The following is a 27,666-nucleotide window of genomic DNA, read 5'->3' on the forward strand; positions in this document are numbered from 1 at the left end:
TATCCCGACCACCAAGTGCAGAGCCTGACCAGCAGCACAGCACCAGCTGCTACAACCACTGGTAACAAAAGCCCTGCTGGGATTTCTGGGCAGCAGCCTCCTGGTGGCCTTGAGCCTCATCTCGGGGACCCGAAAGGCACTGCTGAGGACCAGACAGTCTGGGTACAGCAGCTGCTGTAGGCAAGCTGCCATGGGGCTGGGCCGCATCCCTAAGCAAGGTGCTGGGGATGGTGGGAGAGATGGGTGGAGATCTTGGTGCCAGAATCCGCGCCATGCAGACCCCTAGGTCTTCCAGAGTCATCAAAGCTTCCCTCTCTCCCCTCCCCTTGATAGCCTAATGTCCAGTTGTTGACCTGCCCTCTGGTACAAAGATGAGACTGCTTTTCCCCGTGTATGAAAAAACCAGGGGAACTGACCTGAAAAACTGCTGAAAAGATCCTGCTCTAGCATGGTGAGCATCAGCCACCTGAACTGAGAACAGGCAGCCCTGTGCAGTGAAGGTTTTGGGGACCAGTTCTCCCCTGAGCTTGTTGTATTTCAAACGGGACACAGACTTATGTCCTCTGAGCTCAGGGCTGAGGCTCCCCTAACGGCATTGCAGGAATGCTCAGTAAACAAGCCATAAACTATTCATTGCCCAGACGATGGATGCTTTGCCGGGATTAGGAGAAAATGGACTCAGTGTTTGCAAAGTGCAGTGGAAATAAATGTTCTGCATTTAGCATTTCCATGCAGTGAAGCGAGTCGGGGAGGTGGAAGGACTTGGAACAGGGTCTCCCTGTGAAGCCCCAGCTGGGTGTCTGGCTACTGGTTGTCAGAGCTAAGACATGAACTGGAAAAACTGCTAATTCTTCATTCTGCACCAGTCCAGACTGAAACCCGAGGTCTGGCAGGGAAGTGGTACTCACCCACGTGAGGCTGCAAACATGGGTATTTATTGCTCTCTGGTGGTGAGACCGGCTGTGGAGGAGAGCTGTGTGCTGCTCCCGGAGCTGGGTGGCAGCTCTCAGGAGAAGCCTCCTCCGTCCCCCCTGCTCCCCTTGCTTGCTCCACAGAGGACTTTTTGCTTCTTCTCCAGCCATGTAACTCAGGGCACTTGAAGGCAGCTTGCTGCCTGCCGAGCAGCCGGCTTCTCCTTGGGCTCCCAATGGCCCATGCAAAGGCAGTGCAGCTGCTTCTCCCCACTGAACGTCCCCCTGCATCCCATCAGCACCCCTGCCCAGGGGGCTGGATGTGTGCCATAGCACAGGCCAGTGCACCCAGCCTCACCGTCTGCGCCACAGTGCTCCCGCATCCTGCAGAGCTCTGCAGCCTGGAGAAGGGTGGCTGGGGAGGGTGCCAGGCTGCAAAGGGCCAGGTCTGCACCAACGGCGCTTAGATTCATAGAATCGTTTAGGCTGGCAAAGACCGTTAAGATCAAGTCCAACATTAACCTAGCACTGCCAAGTCCACCACTAAACCAATGTCCCTAAGCACCATGTCTACCTCTTATAAATACCTCCAGGGATGGTGGCTCAACCACTCCCCTGGGCAGCCTGTTCCAGTGCTCTATCCCAGTGTAGAACTCACAGCATGCTCATGTTTTAGATGCTCAATGTGCACATGGGCTGTGGGGCAGAAAAGGCCACCCCAGCTGCTCCAGAGACCTGAGGCTGAACGGCAGGGCTGGGGTGAGGGTGGGCTCTGCCCCCCAACCCCAAGCAGCTGTCCATCTGCATGTGGGGTTTGTCCCCAGGTGAGGCTTTAGCAGCTGCTTTCATTTCTCCTCCTTCCCCCAATTCTGCCTCTCCGTGCCAAAAGCTTCAGTGGTGCTTTGTACCAAAGAGGCCGCAGGCTCGCAGGGCTATGGGTCACAGACCTCTGCAGAGCAGACAGCACAAAAACCAGATAGGAATAAATAAAGGAATTGCTATTCAAGTTAAAACACATTTGGGTCAGGCTGAGCTGCCCCATGGGACCTGAGGTGTGTGGGGCAGCTGGGGGCACAGGCAGGCACATGGCAGCATTCTCCTGTTTCTGTTCCTGTCCTGCACAAGACAGCCGCACTCCTGAAATGCCATCTGTCGCTCAGGCCGGCTGCACTGCATTGCTCCAGCACCACTGCCAGGCCCTCATCCTGCCTGGGTGCCCATCCTCGATGTGCCACCTGGGCTGCGATGCACAGCCCTGCTCCCAGAAAATGAGGGCAGGGTCCCAAGTGCTTCATCCCTTGCCTGTCAGGGACAAGTCGTCCAAACACTGCCAGCTCCTTGGGACGTGGTGCAGGACCTTTCCTGGGCTGGTTGTTCTGGAGAGCATGCGGACCCATGCCTGCGGCACGGCACAACACTGCTTGGTGGCTCACACTGGAGTCCCCAGGGTGGTGGGTCAGTCAGACGACGTGGCCGCCTTCACTCAGCCACCTGGGCCGGTAGGTGGCATGGCCCGGTGTGCTCTCAGCACCCCACGGGGCACCAGGGATGTCACTCAGCTTGCTGCGAATGAGGTCTTGCAGCTCCTGGTCTCCCAGCTCGGTTGCTGCAGCAAGGGCCAGGAGGAAGTAGGCTGCTGCATCCTGTTCATCCTAAGCATAAAGGACAGGGCAGGCATTAGGAAGTGGTTTAATTGAAGGTCACAGGGTGTAAGGGAGCTGGAGCAGAGCCTGGTGGTTCCAGGCAGAACCCAGTGACACCTGACCTCATTGAAATGGGCTCTATATAGTCACAGCTAAGTGCCAGCACTTCTTTCCAAATTGCCTTTCCCCTTCAAAACCTGGTTGTGCCAGCATTGTGTGCATTTATTCTAAAGCTGCAGATAGGATGGAGAGTCACAGGATGCAGCTGCCTACATGTGTGGCTGCTCTGCCAGCAGATGTGATACTCCACCTCCAGCTCTCTGTCAAGACCAGAGTGCTTAGCACAGCATCACGGAAAGGTTTTCTACCTTCAGTTTGTGCAGGGTCAGGTTGCCAAGGTGGCAATACACCTTGCAGTAGTACAGGGCCTCTCCAGAGCACTGCAGCAAGGGGGGGCGCAACGCAAGCGTCTTCAGGTAGCAATCTTCTGCCATCTCATACATGTGCAGAAAATAGTAGACTGTAGCCAGGCGGTGGAATGCAACCAGCTCTTGCATTTGATCTCCTGGAAAAGAGTCGCTGATACAGTCAGCCTGCATCACGTTCACAATACATCCCCTGCCTGACGTGCTGAGCTGCTTGGGGATGCATTTGCTCAACAGCCTGGGGGCACAAATATCTTCATAAGGAGACAACAGGGCTTGCAGATGGTTCAGAGAAAACAGAACCATGGGCAGGGCTGCTGATACCAAGGCTGGAGAGATTGCCCAGGGAGTGTATGATTCAGCCCGGGTATGTCTTGGGTGTTGGACAGGGCTATTACAAGACTGGTTCCACCTCAGACATCTATTCTGGCATTTTGCCCATTCAAACTGTTTCTGTAAAGGGAAAGAATTAATTAATCAGAAGAGCCAGGGCAGAGACGAACTGTTCAGTCCTGTGCCTTCATCAGACCTCCTGTGCAACAGCCCTCTGTCCAGCTGGTCCCACCACCACCACTGCAGAGCACTCCCAAGTGGCTGTCATGCAGCTTAAAAGGGGAATTGGCCTTAAAAAGATGATACAACTTAGGATAAGAATATGTCCAGCAGTCTTACGAAAGCAGGAGATCTCCCTTTCACATGCACGCTGTTCTCATCCAGAAAAGGAACTTCATCTGCAGGAGCCAGTAACTGCCCATACCCTGCTGGTGTGCATCACTTACCGACCCTGATGCTCAGCCTGGCTGCCAGTGTGGCAAACTCCAGTGCCTTCTCGTAGCCCTGCAGCCCGATCTGCAGCTCTGCCAGCTTATTGAACAGGCGTAGCTCTGTCTTAATGGCCTTTAGCTTCCTGGCCAAGGGCACAGCTCCTCCCTGAGGAGAGAGAACAGTGAGTCCTTGCTGTTCCTGGAGGTATTGGTACAGCACTGCCCACAGAGGGGTGACAGAGCAGCAGGAGATGGACCAAGCACTTGGTGTGGCAGGCAGATGATGTGGTGGTTGAGTGCTGCAGGTTCAGGTTCAGGTTCTAGCTCCTTATTTCCCTTGAAAACGAGCTTCACATCCCAGAGCATGGTTCTCAAAATCTAAGCCTCACATCTCTGCCCTTCCTCAGGTGCCTGAAATTCTGACTCTGAGCACACGTCCCTGGGAGCAGCCAGCTCACACCTAACACTGCCAGCATTTGTAATGTAAAGACCCTATTCCCACCTCCCAAATGATCTCTGTGGTGAGCTGCAGCCATTGCAAAATATGTCTGCACTCCTGGTTTCCCTCCTCCAGCAATGTCTGCACTCTGGCACACTCAAGACCACCCCATTCCTCACGACCCCCTATCCCTCCAGCCTGCAGCCAGCGCTGCGGCAAAGCTCCCCATGGCCATCACCTTGCAGGGACACAAGGACAGAAATGTTTGGAGGGATCAGTACCCTATAAAACTCCACTGCTCGATCTCTGTTTCGACTGCCATTAAAAAAGGTATCACCTGCTTTTTCATAAAGATCCATGGCCAAGGAGAAGTCATCCCATTTCAGAGCAGTCTGAATGGCTGCCTAGAAGGAAAGGGAATTGCAGTGAGATTTGGAAAGAGACATTTGTGCACAGACTTTGGCGTGATTAAATAAAACCAAGTCATCATAAACATGAGCCCCTGCTCCAAAGAGCACAGAGACAGGTTGGCCAGCAGGTGTACGGGGCTGTTGTGCTGAATTTGCAAGTGATGTGTGTAAAGATGCAGCCAGGAGCCAGATATCCATTCTTGTGCAGGGTCAGTGTGACAAACTGATCAGCTGGGATATCCAATGGCATCAGGATTTAGAGTTGGGACAGTGTGGCTAGCAGCTGTTCCGGCCCTGATCTGTCATTGGTGTGGTGGAGCCAACGTGAAGATTGACAAGGGGAACGGACAGCTTACACAGGGAAAGGGCAGAGCCAGCAGGAGGGTGGGCAGGTATGCTAACTTCTGGAAAGGACCGTTTTGTGCCAGTTATGCACTTGGCCCTGGTGCCACCTTCCAGCCATAATGTGTTGTTCCTTACACTACGACAATTTATCATTGCCAGTGACCTCGCCTGGGAAGGGGCCCCTCAGTGACTCAGCCCTGCTGAGACATGGCATCTATGGCCCTTCTTAATGGGAGGACATCCCTCCTTTAGTGCCTGCCTCCCTGCTGAAGCCACGAACCAGGGAGGCAATGATGGCTTCTTATTATGGGCCTCAGATCTCCCTTGTGAACACTGACTTGTGAACCAGGCTGACACCAAAGCCATCTATTCAATTCACCCATGTTCCTGAGCAGCCACCCTGTACCAGTAACTCCCTGCCTCTACCACTCTGATTTAGGGGCATGCTGGTGTGACTGATGGGAAAGGCTCCTCAACTTGTTCCCACCACTGTGTACCTCAGTCACCCAGCCCCACCAATTCAGAAATGCTTCTGGGTAAGAGAGCGAGGATCCAAAACACCTTCTACATGTGTCCAAGCTGGTGCTTTGCTGGACACCCCAGCGCAGTGCAGCCCCAGCAGACCCAACCAGCCTTCTGCTCTGCTTACTCTGGGCACATGAAAGGATTTCCCATCTTTTAGTAGAAGCTGCTCCCTGAACGAGGGAGCCTTAAGATTTTATGAGCTGCTCTTCCACTTTGCAGCTCAGCTGATAAAATAATGCTACAGATGGAAATAAGCCAGTAGCCTTCTACTCCAAGAAATCTCCTAGCACTTCCCTGGCACCCTGCCCCTTATCTATGCATATTTCAATGGGAAATGGTCACCTGGCACCTCTACCTTCCTTTGGCACCCCTGCATCACTTTCTTACTGAATAAATTCACTTACATTCACCCAAGAACCCTCTAAACCCAGCGTATGGAAAGGAAGATAGGAAATTTAGTGCCAGGTAGTGCATAAGTGTAAGGCAACAGCTCCTCCTTTTAGCAGCAGGTTCACACTGTTCATAACTCTCCCTTCCAGGTCCCCCAGCCCCAAAAGGCTCCTCCCAGGATGCTGTGATGGGAATACAGCTAGACAGAGTGGGAATGGGACAGCACCAGCCACGTTCTCCATACCTGAAAGTACATTTCCACCAGCTCATCTTCCTGCATAAGATAATAGAGCCTTCCTGCCTGCAGCCAGGCCTCTGCTGCTTTCGCAGTCTCCTCAAGGTCAATGAAGATCCTTAGACTCTGCTTGGTGCAGTCCAGGGACTTTCTCAAAGCCCTGTGATGGTAACAGGCAAAAAGCCATTACAGACAAATCACAGGACCCCCTGAGCAATCAGCTGCAAAGCTATCACAACACCTGCCCATTGGCAAACCCATCTTCTCCTCCTACAGTTGCCAGAGGTTAGAGACAAATGGACAGCCACAGTTCTGAGTAATGTGTCCTGGTAAAATCATGGAAATCTCCATGCTAAGTGGAGACTAAGGACACTATACTAAGTGCATGTGTGCGTATCATCTGGCAACCTCAGCCCAGCCTGGGACCCCAGTGCATGGCACAGCCCCAAGGTAGCCTGCTCCCAAAAGGGCTGCTCCTCACTCCTGCTTGTTTCAGCTGATAAAGAGGGTTTTGTCCAGGTCATCTGCAAACCCTGTCTGTGCCCCTACACTAAGTCACTCCCAGCTACACGTGGGAGCATAGGCAGCGAGTGCTCTCACCTTCATTTTCCAGACAGCATCTGGCACTCAAAACCACATCGCTGCCCGTAGTTGGTCCCTCAGTGCAGCCAAGGAGGCAGATCTGTGGCTAAATGTGCAAGACCTTATAGCCCCTTTCAAGCCCCTGGACACTAGAGGACAAAGGGACAAGCGGCAGGATGAGCCAGGTGGTTGGACGTGCTGCCTGCAGAAGGCAGCTGTGGCAAGGGGAGCACTGGGCAGTGCCCAGGGCATGTTTGTTTGCTTGGTGTCTCGCCTGCTGGCAACGGGGCTCCGGCTGTCCTTCGAGTCCAGGGAGTGGGGTGCTTTGTGATCTTAAATAGCACTGTTCACATGACAGGCGTCTGCTTCCTAAATGCCTTCCCTCTGAACTCACTGCGACCTAGCATGGGAAGGTTAACGTCTGCGTTAATGACAGCCCCTGCCCGTTTGTCCTTCTAGGACACAGGAGCCAGCTCCCCGCCATTTGACACATTTGCCTTCAAAGATCGAAGCAAGTCTGTGGTCTGTCCAAGTCTCTTTCCCTCCTCTCCCACTTAATCTAATCAGTCACCTGCATGTGTCAAGTGGGAGATTGAAAGGTGAGCTGATACGGAGTCTTAAATACCTCCCCGGGGGAAATATTCCAGCAGGGATAGGAAGGGCAGACTCAGCGGCTGGAGGCTGAAGCCAGACATTCAAATAACAGATAAGGAACCTATTTTTACTGGTGAATGGTGGTGATTAATCACTGGAATAAGCCTCCAAAGGAAGCGATGAATTCCCTGTGGCTGGGTCCCCTCTGATCAAGGCTGGATGTCTCTCTGGAAAACTGTGTTTGGCCAGACCCCTGTTTTGTCCCAGCTGTCGCAACACTCTGGTTGACATTGAACCGTTCCCCTTTACACCACACAGCAACAGCTTGCAAATCTCAGCAGCAGGTTAACCAGCAGCCTGCCTGAGGGCAGCTGGAGCTACCACACACCTTCCCCACCTCTTCACCCCAGGGACACCCCAGGAAAGCCACTGCTCTTGCCCTGGGTGAGCAGGGACCCCTCTCTAACAGCATCTCACAGCCACAGACAGGACTTACTCAGATGTGCCCAAAGCCTGGTAGAGCTGGCTGAGGGCCTGCAGGACGTTGCCTTCCAGCTCTCTGTCCTGCAGCTGTTGTGCCAAAGATACCCAGTGCTCATGGTAGGTAACGCAGGCCTGGAGACTGGGGGACACTTTGCTGTAGAAATGGCAGAGACACTCAGTGATGTGAAGCTGACCTGCATGGCACAGGGAAGGGAAAAGGACACATCAGGGGACTGCGTTAGGGACCTGACAGGGTGCTGCACAGAGGTGAAGGCTGCCCTGGCTCCCGGCAGCAAAGCTGTACTCACTCCTCACGTTATGCCACTTCAGGGCAAAAACTAATGCCAGTTCGTAACAGAGTTTGCCACCATCCACCCTCTGGCTGTTCACCATGGCCTGCGCTAGCCACAGCAGCACCTGCACTAACTCCATCTCCAGGTCTTCGCTGCTCTGGAGCTCAGTGTAGAGCTGAGCTGACTGGAGCAGGTAGAGCTCAGACAGCTGGCTCGCCCCACGCGAGAGGCTCAGCTGCCCCAGGTTAGCCAGGGCAATAGCCTGGTTCCTCTTGTTCCCAGTGTCCTTGGCTTTGTGCAGGGCATGGAGGTAGTTCTCTGCAGCTTTTTGCACTTGCCCTTCCCCTTTGAGGGCAATGGCCAGGAGATTGTGCACCGCTCCACCCTGAGTCACGCTGTCCGTCCTGTGCAGAGAGTGCAAGAGCTGCCACATCATGTCTGCAGCTGGGCCTGGCTGGCTGTGCAGGAGATACATCCAAGCCAAAGAGAGGGAAGACTCGAAAGCTTCCTCCTCACCCATCAGTCTGCTGAGGGTTACAGCCGTGGCTGCGTAACTAACTGCCCCATCCAACACGCCATGCTGGAGGTACATCCTGGACAAGATGGCACACAACGTCCTCTGCATGGGCACAGCTTTGCTCTCGCAGGAGAAATGCAGTGCTTGCTTGAGATAGAAACAAGCCAGTGCTGGGATGCTGCTCCTCTCCGGTTTGCTTCCCAGGAGTTTGGATGCATTTTGGAGGATGAAGCCAGCTTTCCAAATAGGTGTTGGTGCCCCCTTGATGCCACTGGGAACAAACAACCTGGCGGAGGCCAGTGCGATATTTGGCAAGTACTTCTTCTCATACAGGTAGCTCAAGATGGGGGTGGCATCCAGCGGCACAGAACTAGTGTCCGTGCTGAGTAAAGTGGCGGTGAGACATTGAAGATGCTCAGTAAAGGGCAGCACTTCATCCGTTTTGCCCAGTTGTAGGAAGAGCTTGACAATAAGGAAGCAGACCCGTGCCTCCAAGGGAGCATTACCCACAGCAATGGCTTCCCTCAGGATGTACATCATGACTTCCAGCTCATTCTCAGAGCTGAAAGAGCGGCCAGGCAGGCAGACAAGCAAGGCCACCATTTTTCCCAGTAGGGAGGAGAACTTGGGCTTCATGTTCTGTTTCAAGTAAACAGAGGCAAGGTTCACATGCAAGGCAGCCAGCAGGGGCAGGTCCCCAAAGCCCCTGTCCATGACACTCATGGCTTCCTCAAAGTAGACTCGAGCCTGAGAGAACTTGACCTTTTTGATGCAGAGCTTACCCAAGAGGAAACAGAGCCTGACATGAGCCCACACTGAATGAGTCCTCTTGGCCCAGTTCCTGGACGTCTCAAGGTACAAGACCAGCTCATCCTCATCAGAGAAACCATAAAAAGTGGAGTTGAGGAAGGAAAAATTGAGATCATAGAGGCTTTGGAAACTGGGTACATAACTGTCTTGGTTAAGGAAGGTCAATATGGGGTCAAACACATCAGCATCTTCCATGTGTCCAGCATTCAGGTCAATAAAAAACTTGGGATCATCAAAATCATCCAGCTTCTCCAGGAGAACATCTTCCAGTGTAGCAGGGGCTGATTCACTCCCTGGGCTAGACAGCTCGGAGGTACTAGTTGTAGCCAAGTCATTTATTTCCTCCCAAGACTGGAGCAGCTGGGTATCTTTATAGCCACGAAGAACAGCCTCTGGAAGGGACAGGCAAACCACCGTGGGATGTTTTCCCATGTCAACATCCACCCCCAGAAGTCATCCTAAAAGCATCCCATTCTTCTCCCCCACATACTCACCTGATGGCACCTTCGGGAACATGGCTGTAGGTTCAAAACCTTCTACACAAAGAGAGAAACAGAAAACAAAAAGACCAAAGCTTTGGTCAGTGCTAACGTGCAGACACAGTGCTCAAACCTCAGAGAGATTTTCTGCTGCTCTGCTAAACCCCAGGCATGTATATGGAGATTGAGCTTACTTCTGGCCACAGACACCACATGCAGCTACGGTTTCACCCCTCTGTCTACTGGGGCTTGGCTCTCTGTAAGACCATGGACAACAGGTTTTAGCTGGTGGTGAGGTGAGCACCAGTAACATTATAGTTATCTGGGAACAAGCAGGTCTTATTTTGCACAGGTAGGGTTTTATCAGGTTTTTATCTCTCTTAAGATCCTTGTTGTGTCTGTTCAGAGGTTTCAGGTATGTGGTTATCTCTGACAGGCTCTACCTCAGGGTCACTGCATCTGAGCTGGATGGCCTGGCAGGTCCCCTGGACCCTAGGAGATCCCAAGGTCAGCCCTGCACGGCCACATTGTGCTTCTAGGGAGCGAGAAGGCAAGAAATACAGACAGAGGAATTAGACATGGTGCAAAAGCCACACAGCAAGCACAGAGAAACTGAGAAAACCCCCCAGGAACCGTGCCCTCCTGGCTCCTGCTACGGGCACGGAGATGATGTCACCTGCCACTTTAGCTGTGCATTCCCCTCGGTAGACACCCGAAGGTCAGACAGCAGCAGGGACCTGCTGTAGGCAGGGACCTACAACCAGGATCAGTGGAGAGCAGCATCTGCCAGAGTGAAGCACAGCTGAGGAACTGCCCTGGAAGCAGAAAAGACCCCTACACACTGGAGTGTGGCAGGGCCCAGCTCCTGAGGGTATCTACAGCCTCCATGACCAGCCTGAGCAGAGGGTTTGGAGCCTGTCTCAACCACAGCAGTTATTACCGTTGCAAAGCCCTGAGCAAGGAGCAATCTAGACACTGCCCAGCATTGCTCTCCATGGGGAGCCAGGGGATTGGGCACATAAGGAGAGGGGAAACTTACCCAGCCGGTACACGGAGGTGATGTCTGTGCGTGCCAGGTCACTGAGGAGGGTGGTGAAGTGCTGCTCGCCACCATTGCAGGGGATGCGCAGGAACGGGGATTTTTCTTCTTCACTCAGAAACACCAAGCCCTTTCCCCTAGGTTGAGGCAGACATCAGGAGAAAACAGTCAGTGTCTCCCCATCCCATGACACCACAGCTGTCCTGTGGAATGAGATGGACTTTCCTGTCCCTCCTCTTTCCCCCACCAGAAAAGCTCTGCTCAGAAGCCTGGACACCTTCCCCATGAGGGCTCTCAGATCCATGTTCTCCATGGAAGAACCAATGGATATCAGAAGGAGGAACCTATTGGTCTTTTTTATCTCCAGAAGTCCTTTCTGAGGCCAGGGCATCATCTGATCTCCTATGAGTTCTCTGTAGTGTCAGAGAAAAGTGCCCAGGACTTACCTTGAGTAAGCCTGATCCAGGAATGCCCAACAGACCTAGCAACAGGTTAAGACCTTGTCCTCCCTCCCACACACTTGGAGGAGAAGTGTTTTTGGACGGATATTGAACTGGAGCTATGTCTTTAAGTCATCAACAAAGACAACTACCGGGTTCATCAGAGTGGGGTTGTGTCACCCTCCCTCCCCAGACAATTCCTGTCTGTATCCTTGGGAGGGTGTTTAGTTCTGCTCAGTAAGGAACCGTGCCAGTGGTCGTTCCAGCTCAACATCCCACAGAAAGCAAAGGGGCAGAAGGAAGCAAAGCGGGACTTGGTTTCCTCGGCAGTTGTTGCTCCCCCCACCCTTGCCAGACTCAAGCCCCTCAGACAAAGCTACAAAGTCAAGAACACTTCTAGGCAGGACTGTGAAGCCACCTTGGCTTGTAGGCTTGTACACAGATGTCTGGGCTGCCTTAGCATAGAGCCAGGTTTAGCCCAGGGCCAGATCTCTTCCTTTCCAAGAAGCACCTGAGGCAAGTGAAATACGATTGCTTTGTCTGAGCAGGGACTTCTCCCTGCTGGCAGCAGAGCCTGGCCAAGGCTTCTGGCAGACCCCAAATGGATCCTCCATGAAGGCCTTGCAAAGAAAATTACCCAGCCTGGACTCTACATAGTAGTGTTGAGTTGGGACCTGGAGTTTTCCCTTCACTTTCTCCCGAGTTTAGTTTAATCTGGATAGTAGCAGTAAACTTACAGAGGTTCGCAAGCCTCAGGACTTATGTATCGGGTCGGGACAAAGCCGATGCTCCCACTGCTGAGGGATTTGCCCACAAACCATGGAAGTCCTGGAATGAAGAAGCCAATGACTTCTATGCCATCTCCTTTGGAGAAACTCAGTTCATCCCATGCTGCTCCTCTGTGGTCCTCTGTGGCTGTGCACCTGCCTTTGACTGGGAAACCAAAACAAACAAGGGTGTTTCAGTGTGTGGCTCTTGTTAATACTCCCTCACTGGAAAAGATTTGGGCAAGGAGAGACCATGATTTCAGCTTGAGAAGGCTGCCTCTCTGGCTCCTAAGATTTATTGTGCTCTCAGACTCAGATATCTGCAATTTCTTCCCGAGAGGATGATTATAACAAAATATACAAGAGGCATGGATAAATACCACATAGCCAGACTGAAACCTCTGAGAGCTGCAGTATGGAAGGTGGCTGGAAACACAGAGCTTCACAGAACCTGCACTGTCTCAGCTCCCTGCTCGAAGTGAAATCTTTAACAATGCAAATGTCCATCGCACTATGCACCAAATTCTCACCTGTGTGACCCCCCATGTCCAGCATGCTCTGAACAGTGCCCATGTCTGGGCACAAATGGCCTGGGCTTAACAGGTGAATGGCGGGTACAGATTTCATATGCACACTAGTGGGAGCCTAATTATTTAAAACCTCAGTCCTGAAAAAATTAAAGGAGAGGTAAAATTGCAGTAGAACAGAAAAACCCAGTGGCAGAAGGATGCCACCAGCTGCCCACTGTACTCTGTGTTCCCCAGATCATCATTCTAAGAACATGCAATTTGCAAGCTCTGTTCTCCATGCAGGAGTCCAAAGATGCGGTATTCCCTTAGAGCACCTTGCAATGGAGTGTTGTTGTCAGAACAAGGGATGGGCACTTGGCATTTGTGGCCAAACTCAGGTTTGCAAGAGCCATGCCCTTCCCTGGGAAGGGCAGCTGCCTTACACAGGTATCACTCACCAATTGTCTGAGAGGTCGTCCCACTGATCTCCTGGGAGATGCCAAAACTCACAGCATAATTCTTCAGGAACCACCTGCAAGGCAAAGGGTAACCACACTGGTCCTCTCTGAGCAGTCCTGTCCTCAGGCCACCACCAAGGATGGTTTCACACAAGCAGAAGAGATGTTCTGTTCCCTGGGAGTGCCAGAGCTGCTACGTAGCATGGCCAGAACGACCAGTCCAGTAATTCCCTGTAATGGTGCTACTGGGCACAGAGGGCAGTTTGCACCTCACGACGGCAGCCTGACACCACATGGTAAGAGCCAAATAAATTTGCCAGGCTGTAAGGAGGGTTTCACCGTGTGAGTCCAAGAGGAGCTGTGGGTGTGGAGGCTCAGCCAGGTGTCCAGCGTGAGGCCCCACTTTGACTGGCGTTACCTAAGTCTCAGGCTATGCTTTTCCTCCCAGTTACCACCTGTAAATCACAAATAATCTCATGTATGACCTAAATCAATATAAGAATGATATCTGAAGTGTGTCCTTGCCATGTCCCATCAACAGACCTTGAATTAGTTCCAGTGGTTGTCTTGATGCATAATATATACCTTCGCAAAATTGTGTAGCTCTTGCCCATTGCCAGAGGCAAGAGCAGTTTCTCACACCAGGCTGGGTGCCAGCTCATACATTAGGACCAGCCGTATTTTTTTTTAATTGAGCCTTATTAATTGGCCGGTCTACTTACTGGTAAAATGGGTGAGGTATTGGCTCCAGAGCTGTCACGGGCACCAGGCCTCGCTGACCTGTCAGTAAGGACATCCCTTCCCACTTAGACTCCTCTCCAACATTCTTCACATGGATCAGCTCATTCCTGTAGAGCTGCAGGCCTTCCTCTCCCGTCTGCTCCGGCTGCCAGGCACCGGGCACAGCTCTGGAAAAAAAGTTACCTGCAGAGAGAAAGAGTCATGCCCAGGTCAATGACATCAGTGCAAGACATAGCCCAGCACGGGGCTACAACACAGCCCTGCTGAGATGTTTTGGAGGAAATCCCTATATATGCAGCCCCTTCTCACCCTCCTGGAGCAGCAGACCCATATATATAGTGGCCAAGCGATCTTCATCCACAGTAACTCTGATCTCTGTGTCCTCCATCAGAGCACAGTTCAGCCAATAGTCCTGGTCAAAGAGAAGCTGCTCCAGGCAGCTTCCCACATACCCTAAAAAAACAAGAGGTAAAGCAGTGTTAGCACCTTCATTCACTGGGCACGATGAGGTGCTCTTTGGATGTCTCCCAGTCTGCCATCTGCAAACACACTGTGAGGCAACAGTCTCTAATTCTGCCTCCAACCCCAAAATGCAACACAGGGATTACCCCAAAGGCACCCTCCTGGGTCTCTTTCACTGATCCGGGTAGTGGTTTCATAAATCTGTAGATGGACACCAAGGTCTTCTAATTCATATTCTTCAACTACCCACCCTGTTACACCACTGGTTTTTTGGTGTCAAAGAGTACCTTCTCAAAAAATGCTTCTCACACTGTCTGTTTAGACCCCCCACACCTTGAAAACATTACCTAAAGTCAGATACGTGGAAAACTTCCAGACTTCTTCTAGGGTTTTGAAAGTGAGGAGGAACCGATCCTCCTGTGCTTGCATACAGACCAGCCTGGCTGACAGCTCCTAGACACAGAAGACAAAGCAAGATTCAGGGCACTCCTGGGGACTGTGACAGGGGGTCTCCTTTGTCAGTGTGGGAATAATATTAGATGCTGGAATGAGACTAGGCATTCATTTATTAGCATAGTTGAGACCGAAGCTGTGTGAGTTGGTTGCCTGGGGCTAAAGGCAGGGTGCTCCAGCCAGCTGAGTCCTTCAGCCAGGGGGGATGGAGCACCCGCAGTGACAGCTCCCCATGGTGCTCCATCATCTCCTCCAAATCTTTTCCCCTGTGGTGCACACCAGAACCACTGTGCTTTTGAAACCCAGACACCTGAACCATACCACGTGTGGGCTAATGTTCAGTCAGCACAGGCAAAGCTCCCAAACTGCAGCTCTGAGGCTGAAAGCAGTCCGCTTGCCTCGAGGGAGAAGCTCTCCTTTCACTATTGCTGGCACTACTATGTCTGCACTGTTCCAGGTCTTCTGGGAAGCTCTGCAGGGAGCCCTAAGGGCCTATGGCATTAAAACCCAGCCGGGGAGGAGAGTTCAATCCAGGAAACATCTCTATACCTGTAGTGATTTTTCTATATGAAGCCAAACACTCTGAGAACCCCTATGCATGTCCAGGGATGCCACCTCCACTGGGGACCTGAGTCTGGTACAGAGCTTTGGTGATCCTGGCCCTGTGAAATACTGGCTATTTAGACTCACTCCAGGGCTATCTGCATGATCCCTCAGGCAACTTGAAGCCTCCAATATAAGGCTCCTGACATGACGCTCATCTTTGCATCTGCCTCTCACCTCTTCCCAGCCCATTTCCACCATCATTCCAGTCCCCTACAGAATCTCCGTGTGCAGGAACATACCCCGCAGCAGCCTTGGAGGAGCTTCTCTTTCTCGGCTGGGTTTGGTGTGTCCCATTGCACCAGAGGTATCCCAGTATATGCTCTGCCCTGCCAGGCTGGGGCTCCTACCTTGAACAGGGCACAGACATCTTTGTCATCACTCTCCAGGGCCCACAGCTTCTTTCTGGCTGCTTCCTGGAGCTGGGAATTGAGGCATCGGGAGGAGCGGCTTTCAACGGAGAAGAAGAGCGAAATCTCTTGAAAAGGACATGTGCAGGGTTAAGGGGGAGAAGGAGCTCCATGCCACACAGAGCTGCCTCTGCCGCACTGCCTCCCTGCAGCCAGCCCCACCAGTGCCTCCAGCCCTCGCCTGGCTGTGATGTTCAAAGAACACAAACCCAGCTTGTCATCCCCCCTTCGGCAACAAAGATGAGAAACTCCACCGGTGATGGGGGCTCAGTTAGCTGCGGTGCCAGGCCTTGCTACGTTCAACCACTGGAAATCTAGGTGATGCCAAAGACAACATCTTACCTGGTGGGAAGCTCTCCCCGACAGCCAGCAGCACCAAGGAGGTGTCCGGCGAGCCTTCTGCTGCTTTGGTAGCACAGTTGTTTGGTTCTGATGCTCCAGCCTTACCTAGCAAGGAGCAGGGACACGGAAGAGCTGCTGTCACATTTTGTGACAGAGGTCTAGGATATTCTGCCTAACCACGCCACCTGAAAGCAAAGCACGTGGGTTGCACTGCAGATCTGGCTGGGGATTGTGTGAATCTGGTATCACCCTAAAATCATGCTCAAGGTTGGAGGCAAGATCCACGGGACTGCTGTGTCCTAATTATACGATAGCCTTGATGACTGGCTTCTTTCCAGTGCTGGAGTAGCTTTGAAGTGAGGGGACCTTCCCTCCTTGCTCTTGGGACAGACCCTCACTGAGCAGATCTGCTAGAAGGATAATTCCGTGACACAGAGATGTTTTTGGAGGAGACCTCAGAACAAGAGTGTTTCCTCAGCACAGGAGAGCCGAGGGCTTACAAAACTCTTTGCTCATCAATTTGACAGTCAAAATGAGATTTTCTCCCTTGCCTGCTTTGGTCAGTATCTGAAATCCAAGCTGCATTCTCTCTGCTTCACACATGGTCAACTATTGCCATAAAGGATTCAGGAACTGAAACTTTAGCTGGTAATTATGTTAATGAAGGCTGAGGCACATAAAAATCCAGTTTGCTTTTCCACAGCTGCATTTGGCTGCGGAGGGATAACAAGATTAAAACCCAATTTTTGTCAGTAATCAGATTGGACTTGTAAGACAAACACGTACCCGGAGATCTGGAGCTGGAACGTGCAGTGGCTTTTGTAAGTCACTTCTGTGACCATAACTATACTCCGCAGTTCTTTTTATTGAGATAGCTTTGCCACTCAGTCAAATAAACTGTTATTTGCATGTAGAATTATAAACCTTATTTATAGTTAACAGTAGAAAGAATGGCCCAAGGCTGGACATGTAATGAATGAGCTTTTCTTCGAAAAAAAAAGGCTCTACATTTCTCAACAGCTGATTTGAACACACTTAACAAAGGACTTCATCCAGCTACTCTGTCCCCTTCCACACATGGGGGAAACGGAGACAGGGAAGCGAAACGAGCCAGAGGCAGAGCTAAACCTGCAAGCTAAACCGCCAGGGCTGGGCTCGCCTGCCGCTTGCTTCACTCCTCCCTCCCTTCCCCTCCTCCCTGCATCCTGGCAGACCCCGATGGGCTCCCCCGAGTTCAGCAGCTCCCGGTGGGCAGGGGCTCAGTCCCCCTCCCCCAGGGACAGGTACCTGATGCCATGGTCTTCTCCTGCCACCATTTTCCCCGGCGCTCGGCTGCGGTGTGCTGCAGGTGGTCCCAGCAGGGCAGGAGCACAGGTGAGTGGGGGCAGCAGGACTCACACTCTTCGCCTGGGGAAGACGGGTGGTGGAGAGAGACATTTGGATCCCCAGCAGGATGCTCCCTGCCCAAGAGGTCTCTATATGAAGTGCTGGAGGAGGCGGCAGGTCGGACACTGGTCGTGCCACCTCTGCCAGCAGAATGACACAGCATGCTGGTGGGTCTCTGCAGAGCCAGGCAGGGGCCAGGGCTTGCTTGGGTGAGAGAAGAAGTGGATTTGCTCCCCACCACTCTCACCGATTCAGTATTTATTTTTGTTTGGGCCAGGCTCAGAAAGGGAACTGGGAACTTTTTCAAGAGACCAATTGAAACTGCTGGCGGGGAGTCGTTCCCAGTCATGCCAGTGACTCATTTACCTCCCCGGTGCTGAAATATTTTGTAACAGTGGGCAGGAAACAGCCCCAGCCCAGAGCCCAGCGCGGTCCCAGCTCTTGGGGCCACACTCCTGGCAGCTGGGGCTGACGCACTGGTGGCACCCGCTGGCACCTGCTCTCCCGAGGGACACGTGGCCACAGCCACTGGCCCTGAGCCACCTCCCTCCTCCAGCTCGTTAGCGCAGCCCCATTAGCTCATTTAGGCATGCGGGTATGAGAATTGTGCCTCGGGGTCTGGCAGCACCCCATGGGCTCTGCCAGCTTTGCGATGCTTGGGGTGCTCCTGGGCAGCAGTGGCAGCAGAACAGGGGTGGCAAGGGGCTTCCTGAAAAGCCAACAAAAGTGTGGGAATAAACCAACTCTCTGAGTCATCCTCTCCCCTCCCCGCCCAAAATGCCCTGCCTTGTTCCCCACGCACCCAAATCTAGTGACACAGCAAGCGTCCAGCAAGAGGAGGGAACACCAGGCACCATCTCTGGAAAGGCAGGCAAGCAGCCATAGGGAGCCAGCGCTCAGCGCCGGAGTCTCTCCAGCAGCCCCGGCAGTGGGGTGAACTCTGCAGCCACCGGTTTCGCAGCCCTGCTCAGACAGACCAGGGCCATGGCATCCCCACAGACAGCTTACCTGTGCATCCCAGGGACAGCTCCTGGTGCCAGGGGGTCCCCCAGCAGCAGCCCATGTGTCCAGCAGCACCACCAGCCGCGAGCCGCAGCGCGGGCAGGGCGAGCGTGCTGCTCACTGCCCGGTCACTGCCCGGCCGGCACCGCGGCTCGGCCCCAGCCCCAGCCACAATGCACAATGAGCCTTTTGACCCGGCACCGTCTGCCAGCGAGGCGGGGGCGATGGGCACAGCGTCAGAGAATGGTTTGGGTTAGAATCATAGCACCGTTTAGATTAGAAAAGACCTTAAAAACATCAAGACCAACTGTTAACCCAGCACTGCCAAGCCCACCACAAAACCGTGTCTCTAAGTGCCACATCTACATGTCTTTTAAATACCTTCAGGGATGGTGACTTACCCACTGCCCTGGGCAGTCTGTTCCAATGATTGACAACCCTTTAGGTGAAGAAATTATTCCTAACACCCAACACCTGCCTACAACCTCCTTTCAGGCAGCTGTAGAGAGCGATAACGTCTCTTAAGGCAGGACCTGCCTTTCACAAACCCACGCTGGCCGGGCCTGATCCCCTGGTTGCCCTGCATGTGCCACGTGATGGCATCAAGATGATCCGCCCCGTAACCTTCCCCGGCACCGAGGTCAGGCTGACAGGGCTGTGGGTGCCCAGATCCTCCTTCCAGCCCTTCTTGTAGATGGGCGTCACATTTGCTGACCCCCAGTCTGCTGGGACCCCCCCAGTTAGCCAGGGCCGCTGACAAACGATGGGAAGTGCCTCGGTGAGCACTTGTGCCAGCTCCCTCAGTGTCCTCGGGAGGATCCCATCCAGCCCCAGAGACCTGTGTGTGCCTGAGTGGTGCAGCAGGGCACTGACCATTTCTCCTTCTCATTCTGCTCCCCATCCCTGCCTTCCAGCTCAGGGGGCTGGGGACCCAGAGAACAACTGGTCTTACTCTTAAAGACTCAGACAAAGGTGGCACTAAGTACCTCAGCCTTTTCCTCACCCTTGTTTCTCCCCACATCCAATAAAGGACAGAGAATCTCCTTAGCCCTCCTTTTGTTGCTAATGTATTTATAGAAACATTTTTTATTGTCTTTTACGGCAGTAGTCAGATTAAGTTCTAGTTGGGCTTTGGCCCTTCTGATTTTCTCCCTGCTACATCTCTGTAGTCCAGAGTTCCCTGCCCCCTCTTCCAAAGGACATCAACTCCCTTTCTCCCTGAGTTCCAGCCCAAGCTCTCTGCTCAGCCAGGCTGGTCTTCCCTGCCGGCTCATCTGTCGGCACACGGGGACAGCCTGCTCCTGCGCCTTGAAGACCTCCTGCTTGAAGACTGTCCAGCCTTGCCGGAGCCCTTGGCCCTTCAGGGCTGCCTGCCCAGGGACCCTGTCAGCCAGGCTCCTCAACAGCCCAGTCTGCCCTCCACAAGTCCAAGGGGGCAGTTCTGCTGACCTCCCTCCTGACTTCTCCGAGAATGGAAAACTCCACCATTTTGTGATCGCTGTGCCCGAGGTGGCCTCCAGCCATCACATCACCCCCCAGCCCTTCTCCGCTCGCAAACAGCAGCTCCAGTGGGCGCCGTCCCTGGCTGGCTCCCCCGCCAGCCGTGTCAGGCAGTTCTCTTCCACATGCTCTGGGAACCCCCGGACTGTTCCCTCTCTGCTGTGCTGTAGTTCCAGAGACATCTGGCAAGTTTAAGTCTCCCAAGAAACCTTTAAAGACCTTGTTCCAACCCTACTGCCACGGGCAGGGACACCTTCCACCAGGGCAGGTTGCTCAGAGCCTCGTCCAGCCTGGCCTTGAGCATCCCAGGGATGGGGCATCCACAGCTGCTCTGGGCAACACCACCCTCACAGTGAAGAAGTTCTTCTTTATATCTAATCTAAATCTACCCTCTTTTAGGTTAAAACCTTTGCCCCTTGCCCTGTCACTACAGGTCCTAGCAAAAAGCCCCTCTCCATCCTTCTTATAAGCCCCCTTTAGGTACTGAAAGGCTGCAATGAGGTGTCCCCAGAGCCTTCTCTTCTCAGACTTTCCTCCTAGGAGAGGGGTTCCAGCCCTCCAGTCATTTTCATGGCCCTCCTTTGGATGCTGTCTAACAGGTCTATGTTCTTCTTGTGCTGGGGACCACAGAGCTGGGGGGGGGGGGGGGGTGTCTCATCCTGCTGGCTGGCATTGCTGCCCTGTGCTGGCCCCACCACTGCCCTGGGCTCCGCTCTCACCCTTGCCGTTGGGAGCATGTTGCTCAGCCCACATGGCACATTCCTCTCATTCCTCCCACTGGCCGTGGCACGGGAAGCCCCACAGTCTGCAAAGCCTGCCCGAGCTTCCAGCTGGCCCCCGCAGAGAGCTTCAACGCTGGTCTCCCCCCAGCTCCAAAGACAACCCTATTGCTGACACTGCTGCAAGCACCTGCCTCACCTGCAAGGACAGCCTGCTGGGGCTCATCCAGCATCCTCCATCCGGGGTGGCTGTGCAGCTGCTCCTGGACCACCGTCCTGCCCGGCCGAGCCAGCACTCTCCCCGTCTCACGGTGAAGGCAGCTGGCAGCGCTGCCCGCCCCACGCCAACCTCAGCAGAGCGGAGCTGCGTCCAGGCAAGCCACAGGTGAGTCCCCTGCAAGCACAGGCACTGTGGGCTACTTTCAGGCTAGCAAGGCTCATCTCATCTCTGAGATCATGACTGTCTGGACCACAGATGCAAACACCAGGAGAGACCGAAATGGGTGCTGTGCAGGATCCCTTGGGCAGCCCAGGATGGAATCGCATTCCCTCTTGGCTCACATGCTCTGACCTTCCCCAGCCTCCAGGAGCAGGACTCAGGACTGGCTGTGTGGCCTCACTGTGCTATGGATGGCGAATGTCCGCAGAGCATCTCTGGGGAAGAGCAACACAGCTCCTGCAACATAAAAACCAAAATGTCTGGGGAGAAAAGTCACAGATAGGGAGGTCTTTCAAGGATAGACTTTTACTTCAGCAACCACTCAATGCCAGTGCCACCACAGCAGTGACTTGTCTGCTGTGGTGTGCTGCAAGAGCATTGCTGGTCCTCCCAGCTCCCTTGAGCTTCTCCAGAGTAGTGAGTAATTACTCCAGTGAGTAATTTCTCACCAGATTCCTGTGCTGTGATGGGGGCTGCCTGGCACCACTGCAACACCTCTAAAGCAAAGCACGAGGAGTAGCTAGCTGCGGGACGGGCTGTGGCAGGGTGGAGTCCGTGTTCATGGGGCTGGCTGGCAAACTTACAACAAATGGGAAGTCAAACCAAAAGGCTTTGCAGGGAGGGTTGCACTGAGCAATGCACCAGCCTGTCCACCCAGGAGATGGTTTAAAGCGTGGGGATTTCTAGTCCTCATCAGGAGAAACCAGATGTCAAAATGTTGGGGTTGCCTGGAGAAGGCACCGTCTTTCTCATCCTCCTTGTTGCAGCTCACCTGCCCTCCTGAGCCCCAGACATTAAGGTGCAAAGCACTGCAGCTCTCTCTTGGTGTGCTAAAGTCAAGCTGACGTTTCCCATGCAAAGCTGCGCAGCCGTGGAGACCTGCACGAAGGTGAGCGGCTGGGACAGGCACCGGTGCTGCTCTCCCTGTGGCAAGGACACACTGTCTGTTCCAGTTGCATGCTTGTGCTAGAAAGCTCCACGTTTAGAAAACTCCCCCAGTTGACAACAGGATGCTTTGAAGGTGCAGGAGCTGGAGGGGGAATTCAGATCCAGGTGCAGGTTTCGGCCTGCCTGTGCTCAGAGCACACAGCCCAAGTTTCTGTGATGGAGTCAGGCCCATCTTTACAGGAAAGATGTTGCTGTTTTGGGCCCATGTTGTCAAAGTGGTCAGCACTCAAGCAGGGCAGGTGTTTTCAGAGAAAGCTTTTTGCTTCACTCAGAATGATGTTGGTTTTCAGCAATACCTGCTCACTGATTAGTGTCAAATTATTCTACCCAGGGGAAAATGTTTTCTTATATCAACAGTACGTTATGTTTCATTTTCTAAACAAAAATGTCCTCCTTTGTAGTTTCAAAATTTCTTTTTGCTTTTAAGTTTACCTAGATAACTTAAGTGACCAAACCCATCCTTCTACAAGCAAAGGTATCAGCCTCTTCTTTGACCTGAAATGGAATTTTCCTTTTGACCAGCAACGCAAAAACCTCCCGTTCACTCCTTACCCTGCTACTTACTACCCCTGGATCTCCGCTGGAGAGCCCCCACTGCTGCTGCTGAAGCCCTCAGCCTGGCCTCACTGGAAAAGCCTGGTCAGAAGTACAGAAGCAATTTCCCAGGGGTCTCAGCCTGTGCTGGCTGGGGGTCTCTGCCTGTGCCAGCTCTCCAGAGTCTCTGCTCCCTTTGCAAACCTGGTGTAGCCATGCCAGCTGGGCAGCCTCTGCAGAGCACCAGCCAGCCACGCTTCCCTCCCCAGGGCACAAAACCAGGAGGCAGGGTGACTGTCCGGGCAGTCTTTGTCTGGTGGATGTAGCTTGCTGCAGACACTGTCGGTCTCCAGGGCTGTCATGCAGCAGCACCCCTCCCTGCAACAATATCCCCTTTCCTAACTCCAGCATGTCTGATGTGATTTCTCCTGTCCTTCTTCCATCGGTTCCTGGGTACAAAAGACCCAAAACAAACCATTTCCCCGGCATGCTCATCACCACTACATCTGAGCCTCAAATTCTGCCGGGACCAAAAATGCAAACTCTCTGCCCCAACCTGGATTTATGCAGCCATGTCCCTGCACCGGACTGCTCCAGCCACCTGCAACCACGGTCCCGGCTGTGTTTGCTCAGCTGGGGACGAAGGGCGCAGGCATGCAACCGGCACCCAGCAAGAGATCCAGCCCGGCGGCTGCAAGGGCAGAGCAGCGCAAGCAGCTGTACTGACCTGCTCCTCCACACGTGCCTGTGTGGGGCCCCTTGCTCTGCTCCCCAGCACCGCTTTCCTCCTGGAGAACTCTTGGCCACAAAGCTCCAGTCTCTCCAAGCCAGGTCCCCCAAGGGAACGCTGCCGGCGCCGGGACACGGCGCGCTCCCGTGCGTGTGCACAGGTCTGCGTACGTGTTTGCAAGGCGGGCGAGCGTGCCCAGCGCCACCACTCCCTCGCACAAGGAAAGGAATTTCTTCCAAGAGCAGCTTATCATCTTGGGAACCTCCGCTTCCCAGCAGAGAGGTCAATGAGTTACCCAGAGTTAAGCTGTAAACAGCCCGGCACGCTGGCAGACTGCTGGCTCCCAAGGGGAAGCATGAATGCCCAGGCACCACCTTCGCCTGGGCCCTGCGGTCAAGGGCAGCAAGGCTGCCCATGGGCACGGTGTCACGGAGCAGCTCAGGGCTCTGCTCAACCTGAGCGTGACTGCAGCGGCCGCAGCTCCCTCCCGTTGCAAGCAGCTGCTGCTTTACATGAGCAGCCTCTCTCGGACTCACCTGTCCCCTGCGCTCAGCCCTGGTGCTGTGTCCTCGGGGCTCACGACCTTCCGTCCTCACGGTGCACCGGCTGCCTCTGCTACAGCAAAGCCCCAGGGAGAGGCTTTACCTGCCCCACCGCACGGGCATCCCGGGGAGGTGGCAGAGGCTCAGCTCTGAAACACCCTCCTTCTCTGACAGAATGCAAATACAGACACGCAGAACAAGAGATCTGTGGACCCAGCAGTATTTGTGCACCCTGGCTAAACTCTGCAAACAGGGCAAGCAGAGAAAAACACAGCGATCTTTTTTGGGGGTTTTTTGGTTGTTTTTTTAAACAATGAAAGAGCTAATATCAAGCTTTTCCAATATTCCTGTTTCCTTCTGGGAGTGCTCAGAAGCTGACCATTCCTTGGCAGGTTCAAAACGAAGCCTCATTGCTTTTGACTTTGTTATTTAAAAATGAACCTGAAAGAAAAAGGAAGTCAGCCCAAACCTAACGTCAGTCGAGGAAAAAAGCAAACAAACAAGATGAAACGTTTTGTTTCAGGTCAAACAAACTCCTGTTCCATGTTTTTGATTCTCTGGTATTGGGGGGGGGGGGAGGGGTGGCATTTTCTGCGGCCGGGGGGAGCTGTGGGGACACTGGCAGGAGCAAGCAAGGCCAACGGGGACATTTCCTCATTCTTGCACTCTGCTTTTGCTTTCACCCTCTGCAAATGGGTGCAGAGCAGTGATAAGCACCTGCCCACACCATGCCCTCTGCAATCCTGGGCCCTCCAGGCAGCTCCTTAGTGCCTGCCTGGCTGCTCGGGTGGTGGGACAGGAGTATGGGGGAGAGGGACATGCCCCATGTACCTCCACCATACCTTTGCATGCCCCAGACCAGGTGGCATTGAGACAGCATCTTTCCTGGTGTGCTAGCAGCTGGGGGCAGCTCAGGAAGGAGAGGGTTCATGCACTGCTGCAGGACACGGGAAGCACAATGGCTCTGCAGCAAAACTGGTGTGGCAAGTCACTGAAATGCAGCCAGACAGGGCTGGCTTTTGAGATATTTCTTTTCGCTGATGGCCCTCACTCAAGACTTTTCTTCCACCTCCAAGACCCTTCTTACTTTTCTCCATCCTGTGCTGCACACGGCAATCCAAAGCTGCTGCCTGCACGCAGAAATTTGCTCCATCCTGCAACCAAAGGGTTAAGTGGACTCTGGGGCTGAACTAAGCTGAACTCAGCGCTTAATTTTCAGAAATGCTGAGCCCTGCTCCTCTCACATTGTTTTCAGCCAGAGGCAGAGGAAGTGAGTGCTCTTGGAAAAGGGACTGTGTGTGTCGGCTGTGCCTGGGAGGGTCTGGAGGCTGGGACCACCCTTTGGCACATAGAGCAGCTGCCCCTGCGCCCAGGAGCTGTGCCAGGAGCAGCCCAGGCTGCTGCTTTGAGGTCTCCTCCCTGGGATTGGGGTGTGAACCCCAAGCATGCTCCCTGCTCCTGCCTGCAGCCCTCTGAACGCTACCACCGCTCCAAAGGCAGCAGTGTGGTGTCACCGCCCAGGGGAGCCTCCAGACTGCGCTGAGACAGAGCCAGGGAAGTGGAGGCCACAGATAAGGCATGGGAAGGAAGAAGGAAGGACCAAAGCTAGCTAGCTGAGCTCCAGGGTTTGAAGATTGCTGCAGCGCCTGTCTGGCACTGTGTTGCTGGGAGGAGCATTCTAGTTCAGCCCTGTGCAAACATCTTGGGTTTTGTCCAATTCAGCTTGCAGGAAGGTTTGGGCTCGTCAGGGAAAGCCCTGCTCTGATACTGCATGTACAGGTGTCTCAGAGGCACCGGTTTCGCTATAAAGAGCTTAGCGATAAGGTGTAGGAGAGCAGCCAGGAATAGCAGTCACAAGCGTGCAGCCCCATAGTGCTGCCTCTCAAGGCCTTTTCGAGCTCTTTTGATCATTGCATCCCTTCCTCGGCCAGCCTGCCCACAGCAGGCACCGCTCCAGCAAGCTGCCTTGCTAAGCATCCTCGCCCAGGCAAGGGCAGAGCTACAGCTACACCTTCCAGCACCATCCCTGCTCCAACAACAGCTGCAGGGGGGACGGGACAGCCACAGCATCACACATCACAGCAGCTTTTAGGCACAGGACTATTGGGGAAAACCTCTTTCTTCCTCTAGAACAGCTTCTTCCAAGGTTGCAGAGGTAGCCCAGACCTCGCATCCTCTGTGAGATCTGAGCTAACAGCTGGTGAAACCATGACGCGCCCTCGGGATACTCCTCCCAGCTCCCTCTGACTCCTGTCAGGTCCCTCCTGCCTGCGCTGTGACAAGGCTGCAGGGATGAGGGGTGGGGTGCCAGACTCTGCCCCACAGCAGCTCCATCCAGCGCAAGGGTGCCTGTGCCCCAGCGGAGGGCACAAGGGGACACGAGATCTGTCCTGAGCTTCTGAAGTTCCCAGCTTGTCCCACCTCCCCAGGCAGCCCAGTCCCAGACCCCTGGCTCTCCTGGGGTAGAGTAGGTGCTACTCTCCACGTCACCTGCAGAAGAGGATCCCTTCCCACCACCCCTCTAGCCAGTGCCTCCCCTGCAGCTGTTGTGCCCCCTCTCACCCCCAGCACCACTTTCTCAGCATTTCCACTACCATGATGCCTGGTCCGGCTGTGCACCCACCCAAGATGGCCACCCCCCCAGGAATCAGCCCCACAAGGACAAACTCACAGCTGGCAGCCAGATCCACCCAGTCTTCACAGCAGAAGAGGGTCCCCAGGTGATGAAAATTGTCTCTTGGCCACCTGATCTCTCTTGACTGATGTCAGAGCTGCTGCAAAGAGGTCCCCCAGCTCCACCCTTCCTGCTGCCCCATCCAGTCACAGCTTCTCTCCTTGGCTTCTTATCCCTGCTCTTCTCCCAGGCTGGAATTATTTCAGTCCAGCACTGGCCAGAACATTAAATGGCCTTAACCCTATCAATAATGCAGGAGAATTGATGGCAGGTAGCTTGTAGACAGCTGCCAGCCTCAGAGGGGCACTGAGACCTCTCTGAGCATGGCCAGGCAGGACCTGGGGTGTGGATAAATGCCTGCAGCCCACACGGGGTGGTGAGCTCAGGCAGGATCTGACTGGGAACCCTTCTGCCTTGCCCACCTCTCTGGACCTGGAGACCTGAAGGGGCTCCTCTCTGCTGGCCCAGGTGAGGAGGCTGCTCACCAGCCAGAGGGACACAAGGAAAGCACTGGCTGGACACAGCTATGTGCAAGCAGCCATGTCAGCCTTTGCACTGTGGCCTTCTATGTGCTGGACAGGTTTTCCCGTGGGGTAGCAGAGGATGATGTCTCTGATGTGTTCCCTGCATGCTGGGGAGCTTTTGCTAAGTCCAGAGTCTGTGCTATTCCCATCTGAAAAAAGGTGGCACTGTGCCTTTCTTTGTGAAGATGTTCAGAAAACCATTGCATCAGGGCAACATGCTCCAGAGAGGTGAATCTGAGCTACTTTCCTACAAGTTGCAGGCTGGTCTGGGAGCTGCTGGCAGCGAGGCACAAGCCAGGCAGCTGCTTTTCTACCCCAGGTGCGTGTGCAGGGCCCTTGTCAGGGCACCACAGCCAGCACCAAGCCACCCTTGCTGGCGGAGCGGAGACGTGTGAGTGCACTGGGGTTCTGCCATCTGGGAAGTGGGTGTCTCCATCTGGGAGGCTGGGGTTCTGCCATCCAGGACATACAGCACGAGGCACAGCTGGTGCTGGGAGCGCAACCCCACTTGGGACTTGTTGCATTGCCCAGCTCCCCGCCATGAAATGGGCAGTTGGCTGAGGGGTGCTCTTGGCTACTGGGAGATTCCCATTCATTTC

At 53.9% G+C, this 27,666-nt stretch overlaps 2 protein-coding genes across 6 annotated transcripts; one reads left to right on the forward strand and one right to left on the reverse strand.

Moving 5' to 3' along the window:
• Window positions 1–1,888: 1,888 nt before the first annotated feature.
• Window positions 1,889–23,942, reverse strand: SH3TC2 (SH3 domain and tetratricopeptide repeats 2). 5 transcript variants are annotated; one of them, XM_040604104.1, is made up of 20 exons: window positions 23,325–23,412; window positions 21,888–22,039; window positions 20,876–21,352; window positions 17,357–17,476; window positions 16,070–16,174; window positions 15,668–15,795; window positions 14,609–14,714; window positions 14,109–14,252; window positions 13,781–13,982; window positions 13,059–13,132; window positions 12,062–12,257; window positions 10,885–11,021; window positions 9,861–9,902; window positions 8,055–9,758; window positions 7,760–7,940; window positions 6,097–6,247; window positions 4,464–4,586; window positions 3,759–3,909; window positions 2,923–3,119; window positions 1,889–2,563 (listed from the first exon to the last, which is right to left on the reverse strand). In XM_040604104.1, the coding sequence occupies exons 3-20, from the start codon at window positions 20,907–20,909 to the stop codon at window positions 2,372–2,374; spliced, it is 3,987 nt and encodes a 1,328-aa protein (XP_040460038.1). In that variant the 5' UTR covers window positions 20,910–21,352; window positions 21,888–22,039; window positions 23,325–23,412; the 3' UTR covers window positions 1,889–2,371. The 5 variants fall into 5 exon arrangements, with proteins under 5 accessions (XP_040460038.1, XP_040460039.1, XP_040460037.1 ...); XM_040604105.1 differs by lacking the exons at window positions 21,888–22,039; window positions 23,325–23,412 and adding an exon at window positions 23,864–23,942; XM_040604103.1 differs by lacking the exon at window positions 21,888–22,039.
• On the forward strand, window positions 17,356–24,186 carry LOC121092688. Its single transcript, XM_040604107.1, has 2 exons — window positions 17,356–17,443; window positions 22,491–24,186. Exon 2 carries the CDS (start codon window positions 23,170–23,172, stop codon window positions 24,184–24,186), a length of 1,017 nt encoding a protein of 338 aa, XP_040460041.1. The 5' UTR covers window positions 17,356–17,443; window positions 22,491–23,169.
• Window positions 24,187–27,666: the final 3,480 nt, after the last annotated feature.

The sequence above is a fragment of the Falco naumanni genome, chromosome 8 (assembly GCF_017639655.2).
Source record: "Falco naumanni isolate bFalNau1 chromosome 8, bFalNau1.pat, whole genome shotgun sequence".
NCBI classification, from domain to species: domain Eukaryota; kingdom Metazoa; phylum Chordata; class Aves; order Falconiformes; family Falconidae; genus Falco; species Falco naumanni.